At 44.1% G+C, this 13,730-nt stretch overlaps 1 protein-coding gene across 1 annotated transcript in view; it reads right to left on the reverse strand.

The window, feature by feature from the left end:
* LOC121622042 (potassium channel subfamily K member 2-like) overlaps positions 1-9,962 on the reverse strand; it is a 30,260-nt gene extending 20,298 nt beyond the window's left edge. The window contains exons 1-2 of the mRNA XM_041958841.1: positions 9,764-9,962; positions 7,821-8,137 (exon numbers count right to left, since the gene is read on the reverse strand). Of these exons, the coding sequence (XP_041814775.1) occupies positions 7,821-8,137; position 9,764 (318 nt within the window). The 5' untranslated portion in view covers positions 9,765-9,962. The remainder of the gene's footprint in view (positions 1-7,820; positions 8,138-9,763) is intronic.
* Positions 9,963-13,730: the final 3,768 nt, after the last annotated feature.

A 13,730-nucleotide genomic window follows, 5' to 3' on the forward strand; every position in this document is an offset into this window, starting at 1 on the left:
GATAGCTCTAACAGCTCTGGGGAAGAAGCTGTCCCTCAGTCTGTTAGTGGTGGTGCGGATGTTCCTGTACCGCTTTCCTGATGGAAGCGGTACAAACAGTCTGTGGCCCGGGTGGCTGGGGTCCGTGGCGATGGATCTCGCCCTCTTTCTGACCCGACCTTCATATATAGATTCTAGGTCAGGGAGGGGGCAGCCCACGATGCCCTGTGCAGTTTTAACCACCCGTGCCAGTTGTTTCCTCTCCTGTGCCGTGCAGCTGCCATACCACACTGTCACACTGAGGCAGAGGATGCTTTCAATTGTGGCCCTGTAGAAGTTAACGAGCAACCGAGAGGAGAGTCCAGCCCGTTTCAGCTTCCTGAGGAAGAAGAGCCTTTGTTGTGCCTTCTTCACCAGGCGGGAGGTGTTCATGGACCAGGAGAGGTCAGATGTGATGTGGAGGCCCAGGAACCTGATGTTGTCCACACGCTCCACCACTTCTCCGTCCATGAGGAGGGGGGCGTGATCCGTCTTCCTGGACCTCCTGAAGTCCACAATGACCTCCTTGGTTTTCCCTGTGTTCAGCACCAGGTTGTTGGCTGAACACCACTGGGTGAGCTGGTGTATCTCCTCTCTGTAGTGGGTCTCGTTGTTATCTGAGATGAGACCCACTACTGTAGTGTCGTCCGCAAACTTCACGACTGTGTTGGTGGGGTGGATGGCAGCACAGTCGTGAGTAAACAGGGTGAAGAGGGCTGGGCTGAGCACACAACCCTGTGGCGTGCCCGTGCTGAGGACCAGAGGGGATGATGTGATGTTCCCTATTCTCACCACCTGAGGCCTGTTGGTGAGAAAGTCTCTGATCCAGTGGCACAGAGACGCAGGCAGACCCACCGTGTGTAGCTTCAGCGCCAGCTTGTCTGGGATGACGGTGTTAAAAGCTGAGCTAAAGTCTACAAATAGCATCCTGACGTAGGTGTTGGGCTGCTGCAGGTGGGTCAGGGCTGTGTGCAGGGTGATGGAGACAGCATCCTCTGTGGACCGATTCCCTCTGTAAGCAAACTGAAGGCTGTCTAGGTCCGAGGGGATGAAGTCTCTGATGTACCTGAGAATAATCCGCTCAAAGCACTTCATGATTACCGGGGTCAGTGCAACAGGCCGGTAGTCATTCAGGCAGGTGATGGATGTCTTCTTCGGTACCGGAATGATGGTGGAGGACTTGAGGCACTCAGGAACCGTGGACAGCTGCAGGGACAGGTTGAAAATGTCCAGGAACACTCCTGCTAGCTGGTCAGCGCATGTCCTCAAAGTCTTGCCTGACACCTTATCCGGTCCTGCAGCTCTGCGGGTGTTGATCCTCCTCAGGGTGGATGACACCTGGTGCTGCTGCAGGACGAGGGGCTGGTGCTGCTCCTCCAGCCGGGGTAGGTGTGTGACTTCTCTGCTGCCTGATGTGTCGAAGCGGGCAAAGAAGCTGTTCAAGGTGTCAGGCAGGGCGGGGTCGTGGCTGGTGAGCTGAGTGTTCGGCTTGTAGTCCGTTATGGTTCTGATGCCTCTCCACATGCTCTGTGGGTTGTTGTTCTTGAAGTGATCTTCAATTTAGTTTTTGTACTGGAGCTTGGCCTGCTTGATTCCTTTCTTCAGCTCTGCTCGAGCCCTGCTATAAGCCAGCCTGTCTCCAGATCTGTAGGCAGTATCCCGGGCTTTCAGCAGGGACCGCACTGTGCTGTCCAGCCATGGTTTCTGGTTGGGAAACACTGTGATGGTCTTAACAGGGAGGACAGCATCAGTGCAGAACTGAACATAAGACAATACAGATGATGTGTACTCCTCAAGGTCTGCCTCTTCTCTGAACACAGTCCAGTCTGTCAGTTCGAAGCAGTCCTGAAGTGCAGAGGAGGCCTCCTCAGTCCATATCTGTACTGTCCTGGTGGTCGGCTTTGTTCTGCAGGCCAGAGGCTTGTAGGCAGGAATGAGTTTCACGGAGATGTGGTCTGACATGCCCAGGTGTGGAGCTGCTACAGCCTTGTAAGCAACAGGGATGTTGCAGTAAACTTGATCCAAAATGTTACTGTCTCTGGTAGGAAACTTTATGTACTTATGAAATTTGGGAAACACTGCCTTCAGTTCAACGTGATTAAAGTCCCCCGCCACAATCACGGCCGCCTCCGGGTTGTCGTTCATCTGCCCGCTGATCAGGCAGTACAGCTCCTCTAATGCTAACTTAGCATTAGCCCGCGGTGGGATGTAAGCGGCCACAATAACAATAGACGAGAGTTCTCTAACCAGCTTGAACGGTCGGCATTTCACCACCAGGTATTCCAAATCAGGAGAGCAGAACGTGCTGACGGTGCGTGTGGCTGTACACCAGGCATTGTGTACATACAGCGCCAAGCCTCCGCCTCTGCTCTTACCTGAAGCTGCAGTCCTGTCCGCCCGGAACAGAGAGCGCCCCGCTATCTCCACTGCTGCGTCCGGGATGTTGTCGTCCAGCCAGGTCTCTGTGACAACGGTAACACAGCTGTCCATCCGGCGAGAGACTATCCTTAGACGGACCTCGTCGATTTTGTTGGTGAGAGACCTGGCGTTGGTGAGGAAGAGACTGGGGAGAGCCGGTCTGAGAGGGTTAGCTTGTAGCCTAGCACGCACGCCGGCTCTCTTGCCCCGCTTTTGTTTACGGTGCCTCCTCCGTCTCCTTGGCAGCAGTGGGGGGATGGTGGTGGGCTCTGGGGTCCGTAGCAGCTCCGGTGGAATAAAGTCCAGTTTAGGGCGTGTGTGAAGTCCGAACTGTACTCCAAAGTTCCACAGTTCAGACCTGCTGTACTGTGTCAGAGCTTCCAGAAGAGAAGTAAAAGTGGAAACGAGTAAAAACAAACAAACAAAAACGTAAACACGGGAGCTACGAGCCGCTGCGTCTGCACGCGCCGCCATCTTGTTATTGTGATGTGTTTTTGTGACATTTCAAAATTTCATTGTACCAGAGGCAATAAAAACAGGGAAACACAGTTTTCATACAAACTGTTTCTTTGATAGAGAATATTTCCAAAGAAAACTAGACCAAGAAATCCAGAACAACTGGCATGGATTAATACCAACTAAGGGAAGTGCAAAAATATTTTTAGATTAACAACAGAACAAAGCAATATGTGCAGCATATTTTGAAATTATGATTCTGCAGAGATACAAAAGTCTTTGCAATCATAATGTAACCAAAAGTGGTCCAAAAGGCTCAGAGTGGAGTCGACTTCCAGACCTTGCAAATCTCAACAATGCATAGTGCAGACCTGCATGTCAGGCCAGCTGATTGATTGATCCAACATCTCTCACCAACCTCATCAAGCTTGTTTTCAGCCGCAGGAAAACATCTGTTGATGACTGCACTGTACTCAACCCCCAAAGCACCAAGAAAGTTCGACTGGCTGGTGAACATTTAGCTGCTAAAGAGATATTTCCCTGAGAAGTCGGAGGAAAACAAAAGCAGAGCTAAAAGGGTGTGTACTGGACTTAAATTCGTCAGGTGGACACAGGCATTACTGCAAATGAATGCTAATGTTGATCTGTGTCTGCTGCATGTGTAAACAGGCAACTGTTTGCTACAAGTTATTCATATCAACTTTATGAGGCGATAGACTACTGTAATATATCAATATTGTGTTTACAGCTTGCTTCACTAAGGGGAAAACACAGCAGAACAATAAAAGCAATTTTAAATCAAACTTCATGTGGGTGAACAAAGGTGAACTTCAGTATACTGGCGTTCAGTGTTTTGATCTATTCTGCCCTTAATATCCCCAAATACAACAAAGGAGATGCTTCAAAGATACAATTCTGAGATCCTGCATTCGTCGTGCCTCTATAAACATCATTTAGCAATTCATACAATCACACAGGCTCGGCTCAGTCAGCCCCTTTGTTTCCCAGCCAAAGCAGCCATATCAATTCACTGTCTTGGCACTTGGTTGCATGCATACTAACTACAGCCATGGGAAATGAAAAGACGGGGTAATGTGAAGACCACACTGGCTGTCTCCAGGCTGAGCCAAACAGCCAAGAGAGATTGAATCGTCTGGGTTTTTTGACATCGCTCACTTTTTTAATTACTCCCTTTGAGAGCGCATCTCTCCTCAGTCCTCCGCTGGCTGCCTTTTGATCAGTGAGAGCCTGCAGAGGTGGATGTGTGTGTGTTTGTATACATGATTAAGTAAAAGTGAGTGAGTGGGGGGGGGGCACCTGTATAGAAGCTGCTTATCAATAAATCATCAGAGGAGAAGTAGCTGCCTGAAAGGCTGCTGAACTCGTACGGATACTGTCTGATGGATGATAGGCAGAGCTGATTGGTCAGACTGCTGTAAAAGCACAAAGATGTTTGAAGATGGTTCACGGGTATGTGCTGTAGACACTGACTCAGAATTAGCCTGACAGCATTGGAAAACATTAAGTGCTCTTAAATGCCTCCTACAGGCAAATTGCCCAGTTTTCACAAGCTTAATATCTGGAGCCAATAATGAATTCAGTTCATTTTGCACTTTTTTTCTGAGGTCCAAGGCTGACTCTTGGTGGGGCGGAGTGGGGTTTTTTTAACGGCTACACTGACTCCATCTTTGTAGCATGTGGTTGTGATTCACTGTGCGCACACTGAGTTTTGCCAAGTGATAATGCAGTTGGTTATGCAGAGTTTAGAAGCGTGGATTATGTTAACTGGTAGTGAATTCATTCACTGGACTGTTTTAACAACAGGATCATGGATGCACATTGATTTGATAGCTTTATTGTATTGTGCAACACCCACAGCGTTGCTCCGCTGCATTGTACTGCCTCTGGTAAAATGACATATTTTTATTATTTATTATCTAAGACAGTTGTTTCTACCTGTTGGAGGACCCGTGTAGCCACAGGTAGAGGAAAAAAACAGACCAGCCGCATAAAAACAGGGATAAGCAGCATGATGCCTGCGCAGGCGTACGTGGTACTATTGGCTCTTATAAACTGCAGTGAGCACAGTGGACGAGTCAGTAACAGAAGGAGTCATACTTGCCTGAAAGCAAAAGTTTAACTGGCTGACAAGACATTTTAAGGACATTTGGCCCCAACTTTTAGCAGTATGGAGGCAGAAGCCTGACAAGGAGTTTAAATATTAAAGGTCAACAGTACAGGACCATCAATTTCTCAGTAGGTGATGATGATGATTCAAAAACAGCCCTTGGTTTGTTACACATTGATTTACTATCATAGCTAATGTAAACTGTTCATAGATTTTTTTCCTCCAGCTAGCCGTGTTTTGAGCCCAATGCTGACGCCAGCATGCTAACATGCTCAGAATAACAATGCAAACATGCTGATATATGGTTTACCATGTTCACTATCTCAGTTTAGTGGGTTAGCACGCTAATATTCGCTAATTAGGACTAAACACATCGTACAACTGAAGTTTAGTGATCTCCATGAGTATATGTTAAGCTGTTCACCTGGATAGTGAAAAATGTGACATCAGTGGTTCACCACAGTCATCAGGCTTCACCATTAAATGTACAAATGTCTGCAATTTCATTTCCAATGTGCTTCTAGCATGTCTAGAAAGCTGTGCCATAAACAAAGAGCATTACACTTTCTTAATTGGAGAATCGACTGCTGCTAGTGTTTGCTGTTTCATCGCCTCCAACAACATGTGGTGACTGCATTATAACTTTGGGCTGCCGATTAAAGGACAAACGAGAAATATTGATGGTAATAGCAAAAATGAGGAGAATGATGAGCATTAAGACGTCTGAATGACACCAAATACTTTAAGCATCATTCGATTTTAAGCATCATTACGAGACAGCAGCTAGCATTTTGTTGTTAGGGCTGTATTTTATATGTTTATGGAAGAACCAATAAAAGAGGGTGTTCAGATTTAGGAGCCCGTTGCCTCATTAATTCCACCCCTCACAAGAGATCATTCAGTCTGATAGATAATGATCTCGTGACAGAAAGCATCATCATCATCTCGAAGCCACACAGCTGCCATCTGTTACAAGCCTGTCTTAATTGAAAACAGCATCATTTACATACAGTAGATGGGCGCTGAACATTATTCAATAATAAATCCTTGTCGGCTTAGGTCAGTTTTAATATGGTCAGAGCTGCTCCTGAAGTAAGATTGTAAAAGAGCTTTTAATTCCACGCACGCACACACACACGCACACACACACACACACACACACACACACACACTCATATATATATATACTTGCTTGCTCAAGCCACCGCATCTCTGATATCAAACCCAGAACATGGAAAAGTTGATTGATGCCTCATACTTATTCCACACCTCAGACAATAACCAATTAAACCTACACAACATTTACATGCTATTATGGATAATGGTGAATACGCATGAACCATATTTGAATTGCTATTACGTATGTCAGTCATACTGCAGCCCAGAGATGCAAGAGCGAGAAAAAGTAATTCAGGCACTATCTCCTTATATCTGCAGTTTACTCATAATTACCAGTTACCATAATTACACTTGATCATTACAGTGAAGTCTTTTTTCACAATGAGAGTACAGTGGAGGCTGATGCTCCATCATCAGGAATAATGCACATTAGAGCTAAATGTAGTCTTATTTCAGTTTTCTTGTTGCTAAAGTGGCTTTGTTGATAACAAGATCCCTTTCTTATCTGAAAAACTATAACAGTTCTGTTCTGCTGCTTCAAGAAAGTTGTGGATCCTTGAAAAACTCTGACAGGTTAATTTACAGGTAAATTAATGTGGGAGCAGAAAAAAAATATGTGCAATGATGACATAAATTGCAGCCATATCCATACTGCATATAATAAAAGTGTTTGACTTACTGTAAGAAATATATGCATTTTTGTATTTCTTGCATATTACACAAGCAGTGAGCTTGAAGGACGTTTAGGCATGAGGAGGCACCTTTGCTGCTGGAACAAAATCAGATTCAGCAAGAGGCAAAAATTAGCAGGTTACACAAATCAGTGTCCCCCGGGATTTAAAGACCTTTCAGTCATAGCACCTGAAAGAAGTAATCATCCACCAGACCAATATACCAGTTAGATTCCCCAAGAGGAAATGCTTTTCATCAATCCTGGTTGATGGCGAAATCCAGTAATCCATAAAGGAGACATGTGAAGTCAGTGGGTGTCCTTTATTAGACTGCTCATTCAGTATGGATATTTATAGCGTATTTTTATGTGACATTTTTGTAATTGAAAATTAATGAATGGCTCATTTCTTCTTATGTAACATCAATTAATTCTCATGCATAATGTAACTTAAGTTATGTAACAAACATCTGTGTGTCAAAACCTGCAACTGTTTCACAAAGTTAAATAGTAACTACTGGATGAGCTCCAGTTCTATGAGTGTGTGCGTCTGATGCTGCTACTCTCCAACAGTCATATACGTCGTTTTGGGAGTCATTGTCAAGCGACCAATTCTGTCGTTTAGGTTGACCGCGAGGACACGTTTGTTAAAAAAAAAATCTGGAAGCTTGAAAACAAACAGCAGCCTCTTGTATTGAAATATGTAGATATAACACAGCCTCCAAAGGCCTCAGAAGTCGCTCAATGGGCTGAAAAATGTCCTCGGGTTAAAGCTGTGACAGAAGTCACTGTTTTCACAACTCGGCGCAATCCTCAAAGCCCAATGTTAAACAAGGAAAAGCTGCCGAATACATCAGTATGTATTGTTCTCTCTGTTGTGTGGAATACATTATTCATCGAAAATCTGTACATCCAGCGTGAAAGATTTTAATATACTTTCTCAGCCGTCAGCAGGTCCTGCAGACTGGAAAAGAGCTGAATTATTAATATGATCTTGATGCTTCCACCTACCTTGACCAAATCCTCCAGCTCTGAAGAGTTTACGCAGGTGTGCATGGCCAAGAAATCCAGTTTTTCTGCAAGAATGGCCAGCTTTTGGGAACTTTCATGAGGCTGCTCCAGCGCCCTGAACACCGTCGCTCCAATGATGAGGTAAAGCACCACCAAGAAGAAGATGGCCGACACGGTTTTCCACCTCATGACAGTGGTCCGGGTGTCGCACTCGTCGTCATCTGGGGTGTTCAGCACCACCGGTTTGGCTGAGAATGACAAGCGGGGTTTGGAGTTGTGGGCGGCAGACTTCGGGTCAAGAAGGTCAGGTGCGGCCACTGCAAGAACAGAGGTGATTAATGTGGATCAATTTATTTCAAAAGAAGCCCATCCTGGACACACTCATGGTCGTCACATCGCTCAATGCTTCGCATTGAGTTTTATCTATTTATCAATTAGATACAGACACAAATAGGCTGCATGTGCCATGTGGGTCACACAGTGTAAGAGTATGGCTTCTTTCCATTGTCGATTGTTTTGGAGATTATTTACTCGATTGATCGCTTAATCAGAAAACACTAAAAAAAAATAACCAACCAGCACGAAATTCAAAGTCTTCAGGTGTCTCATTTTGATTAAAAAAAGCAAGAAATCATCACAGTGAAGACTCTGGACATGTTTGACATTTCTGCTCAAAAATGACTTCAATCGAAGACTTGATTAGCAATCTTGATTGTTTTTCTGTCACATGACTGACTGATTAATCTATTATTTTTTTCAGCTCTGTATAAGAAAATAAATAATTAAAATAAGCTGTAAGGCAATAACCATCTGAATAAAGTTGGGTGAGCACAGAACTTTAAACTTGACCATTAAAGGCTGTTACAGCATCCTCACTGCTGTCAGTAAGTCATGGACATTAAACTGATATAAAGTGTTCCAGGACAGATCTACCCCTCAACACTACTGCAATAATAACCTTTATAATAACCTTCATTATTTCCGCCGCTTCGAAATACTATGAATTGTAAGTTTTCAGTATGGGAACTCCTTCTCATAAAGCCAGTTTCTCTTATTGTGCTCTAGTTCTTTTATTTCTTCCAACAGGACACCAGTAAAACAGCGCCACTCCACCTGCCGCTCTGCAGCGGGTGCAGCTTTTTATTCAATGCGCTGTCTGTAACCAGCTTCGTAGCACCTGTCATTCTCCAACACCTACTGTTACAGTTACATCTGGACTTAAACACATATATTTCTATATGATAGCGTCCTTTTCTGAGCTGGATCAAACACGGAGAATCGTGATTTCTACCTGGATACACATCAGTAATTACAACCTTATAAACAACACCTAAAAATGACTCTAACATACTACAATACTGCGACGGAAGAGCAAATTATAGTGGATGAATTGCTACAAAAGTACTATTATGGCTTTTCGTTGCTTTTGGGTCCCACAAATAAAAATTAATATGATGATTGGGCAGCTCATTAAATATTAAACAGTATTTGTCATAATCCCGTTTATAAAACAGCTTCAGGAGATGCAGCCTCCCTGTGAGGTCCTCACAAACAATAAACAACTTGTGAGGAGGATCAGTGAGTCAATAGTGAGCAGAAACCATGTGAAAAAAATCCAGAGACAATGAGATTATTTTTAGCGCTTGTTTTATTTTACTATACTCTATCAAATGCAATGAGTGAATGAGCATTTTCCTCATTTCTGACTGGTTAGATGTTTTTCTCATTTGAATTCAAGCATATGCAAAAAAAGAAAAAAAAAGGTCCATTTCATAGAAAAGCTACAGTTCAAATAGGAATAATGCACCAACAGGCAGGAGAAAGTCGACCTCAGTATCTAAATGATGAGGATTCCTCCTCTCTGATGCTGCACACTCAACACAAGTCACGCAGAATATTTGTAATCTTTCCATCAAGTGCCATTTAGTTGTCAGCGCACTTACTTCTCTACCATCTCGTCTGTCTTTGTTGCCTCATCGACGGATCTTTTTCTCCAAGGAAGCGCAAATAATGCTTTGGAACTAGTGTGGCTTCCTGCCTCCGGTGCTCCCTCCGAGGGACGTGGCCGCTCTCCACATGGTCTCAGCGAGCTGCGCTCCTTCCACTTTACAACCTCCGGGGAAAATACATCCAGGACATCGCGTTCCCACCTCAAGACGCGCTAAAACGGAGCGTAAAAGGAGCAAATCGCCTCCCTGGAATCCACGCGGGTGTTTGGGGACATTGCGCACGGCGAGGTGCCTTAATGGACGGACGCTTGCGCGGGTCAGAGGATGCGCTTCACCGGTGTGACACGCTGGATGCGCTGCACTCCCACCGCTCTGGCGTGGACACTCCTGCTGTAAAAAGAGAGAGAGAGAGGCAGGAGTGGGGGGTGGGCTGCTTGGTGCTCAGCACTTCAGACGCTTCCCATGCTGCAGAATCTCAAACAGCGGATGAACATGTTTAAGGTGCTCCAAGCTCCCTCACAGTGCAAAACAGGGCTGCAAGTAGATGATGTCTCAAATTTGGTTGCGCGTTATGAAAGCCTACTATTCTTTCTAGCATTATCCAAGAAGCTGTCTGGCCTGCCTGCTGCCTTGCTCCGGTGTGCTCTGAGCAGCCATTTGGGATTTAAGTACCTGGCTCAATAGCACGCTGACTGCTGCTAAGTAAAGAGTGGTCTCTTCACCCTTTGGGCAGAAAAACACAACAAAACTGCTAAATCTGTATGCCATCTAGAGAGCCTTGAGGAACCTGTTCTGTTGATTCTCTGTAACAGCCTAGAGGTTTCCTACAACTACCTTTGTGCATTTGTTCAGCTTCTTTCTCAAGGGTGTTTTCATTCTGTTTGAGGGAGAAAAAAAACAGATTTTCCTCTGCTGGATCAATGATTTAATTCAGTGACATTCCGGTCACAATCATATCTCACACACAGCCACCTTATGAGTTGAACAGGCTTCAGGTTGCGGTGGCTGCATACCCTGAAGGGCAGTTGTCAGTGCATTAATTGAATTATCTGAATTAGCGAGTCTGCATGGTTTATGTCCAGCATGTTGCTTATTGTCCCTGGCGTGCAGGTGTGGTCACCGCATGAATACACAAACCGAGGCCGACAGGCATTTTTACTCACTTGATTGTCGGTTGCGGTTCAGCTCCTTTTGCTGTTCTTGTGAGTGTGTGTGTGTTTGTGCAGAAGAAAGGATGTGTGTGTGTGTGCACATGTGTCCACAACATTGATTTGCATGACCCTCTTCAGCTAATTGAATTGTGCAGAGACTTGTGCAGCTGTGCTGTTTATCTTTGGTGCTCTGACACACACACACACGCACACACAATGAAAGATCCTCTCTGCGTCTCGGTGAAGCTGCAGAACCTTTATCTAAGTGCAAACTGAAAGATAAGAATAACTCCTAATACCCACTTTTGCTGACATGTCAGACTTTGCTGCGGAAAGTCTGCAGTACGACGACAATAAAACCATAAAACGATTTCACACGCGCATTGTGCTCCACCACTTAATAAAAGGCTTTCAGTGGATTGTGGCCAAATTACAATAATTGCACGTTCCATCATAAATTATCAGTTGCAGTAACTGTACTTACTCCGTCTTATATTTCACAGGACGTCTGAGTCTTCCATATGAGGGAAGCCATGTTTTCGTCCTCTATCGTCCTCGACTGGTCTTGTAACCGGTGTTCTCGGAGTGACTCTCTCTTTTGATGGTTTGAGCTCATTAGTTAGAGGGTTTGCTTCATCATCCAAGAGATGGATGACCTATTCCTATTCAAAATATGTTAAGGTTTGGGGCTTTTCATCTTGCTGTGTGTTTCAGTAGTTACGTAACAATGCAAAGTTATTTCTGTGGTCCGTTTGACTTTGTTTTACTTGAATTCTCTTTCATTCTCTTTATAGACATAAATTATGGATAGAAAGACATCTTCATTTCTGATGTTATCTCTGACTCCCATTCCGGTTTCTGTTTTACATCCAGTCGTGTCACTGTGTACTCAAGAAGTCAGGTAGAGATGATTAATTTATTGAATATTAACTTTTAATTTCATCCAAAGAACCAAAGGCTCAGGATTCATGGCTTGAGTGCTGGCTTTGCTTGTGTTGCTATGGTTATGCTTCTTCTATAATTGTAGCAGCAGATGCTGTAGCTGCATATTTCAGTTGTTTACAAGCTTTACTATATATTATAAAGATTCTTTTATACCAATATATAATGTCATGATGGATTATCTGGCAGAAGCATCTAATAAAAAGGAAATAACGGGAAATCCCACCAGTGTTAATGTAAATTCACCCTGTTAAAGGTTCTTTAGCTTTGATGAGCAGCTAGCTCTGTATCTTACAGGGCAGTGTGTCATTGCTGCAGTGAGCCACAGAGTCAACAGCCAGATGGAGAGCAAAAAAAAACAAACAGTCTGAGCAGCAGCCAGAAAAAAACGTAGGCTTTGAGTTTGAACTCATGCTTGAACTCATCTTTCTGTACAGTAGTCAACAAATACTGTGAACTCTGAACTCCAATTTTTAGTTTGATGTCCTCAAACGGGTCGGCGTCAGGTCAGCCAAGGAAAAGTCAAATTCGTAAGCACTCGAGCAAAGGTGAGAGCATGCATTTGATAGAGCTTCTGCTCCTGGAATATACTTTAAAACCCCAGCCTATCATTACTGTCGTCATGTTCTGCCAGCAGAACTACAACACAGCCTGTAAATCTGTCTGACTTGCAGCTTTAGGGCTGTTTTGCAACTTTTTCTGTCGTTTTCATCTGTTTTTGTCACTCTAAGCATCGCAGCACCAAGTCTTTTTATAACCTGATCTGATCATCGTGTATTAAAATGCTGAAAATTCCTGAATATGAAACGTTCCCTTCGTACATTTCTCTTTCTTTCGCTGTGGCTTTATGGCCTGTCATGTGAGGCAGTTCGCATTTATTCCTCTGCTTCCTGCTCCTCTGATTATTTCCAAACTTCGATAGAATTTGTAGTCAAACAACCCAATTATATTTCTCATCAAGGTCAAAAGATGAAAAAAACAATTTAAAAGCCTCTTCTTCTATCCCAGACGCTTCTACATCTGCTTGCCAGTTAACTTGCTGTCTAACAATGTGTGGTCACACACAATGGAGCGCAGTGTAATAGGCAAACATAGTTAGAAGTTAAATTAGCTTAATTTTTCATTGACTTTGGAAGCAGTTTGTCTATGGATATAATGTAGCTATGAAAAATGTTTGAGCATTCATGCTAAGAGTTACTTAACATGAATGCTCTGGAGAAATGAGGGACCAAGCTGGACTGAGTCTGCCTCAGAAGAACTCCTGCTTCAACATCTCTGTCCTAATTTGCTGACTGCTTCCCTCCAGCAGGACAGCACCTGTAACATATGGCTTTTGTTCCATGGCAGTAATCTTGTTATCAGTGACAGTGGGGCATTAATGGACGCTATTACCATAGTAATCTCTCCTAGTGTCACAGCAAAATGCCAGACACTGGTGTAGTAAGCTGTTTAACACCTCACCTGGGACCTGTTCGACAAAAGGTGCTTACAAAGAGGTTTCTTACCGGAGTCTGACGTTGGAGCTCATTGTCATGGCGTGTGCCATTTAGTGGACATTTCTCTCAGCTGGTTGTGAGACGAAAATGGTTCAGAAAACAGATTAGCAGCAACATCTGCGAACCAAAGTGCTGAAATTTTGATGAGTTTCTTAACGATTAAACCTGCAGTGTCTAAGCGCCAAAGACTCTCTGATAAGATGTAATTATCACATATCTTCTGCCATAACAAACAATTATCTTAACTTTATTCACTTGTCTCTCCAGATTGAAATGAATTATGTCTCCACACCAAATGCTGCTGAACCGACCATTTCTACTGGGGCTGCAGGTTCCTCACGCTGCAGAGAGTTGGCAGCAGTTATCTTCAGC

This window comes from Chelmon rostratus, chromosome 18 (genome assembly GCF_017976325.1).
Source record: "Chelmon rostratus isolate fCheRos1 chromosome 18, fCheRos1.pri, whole genome shotgun sequence".
NCBI lineage: Eukaryota > Metazoa > Chordata > Actinopteri > Chaetodontiformes > Chaetodontidae > Chelmon > Chelmon rostratus.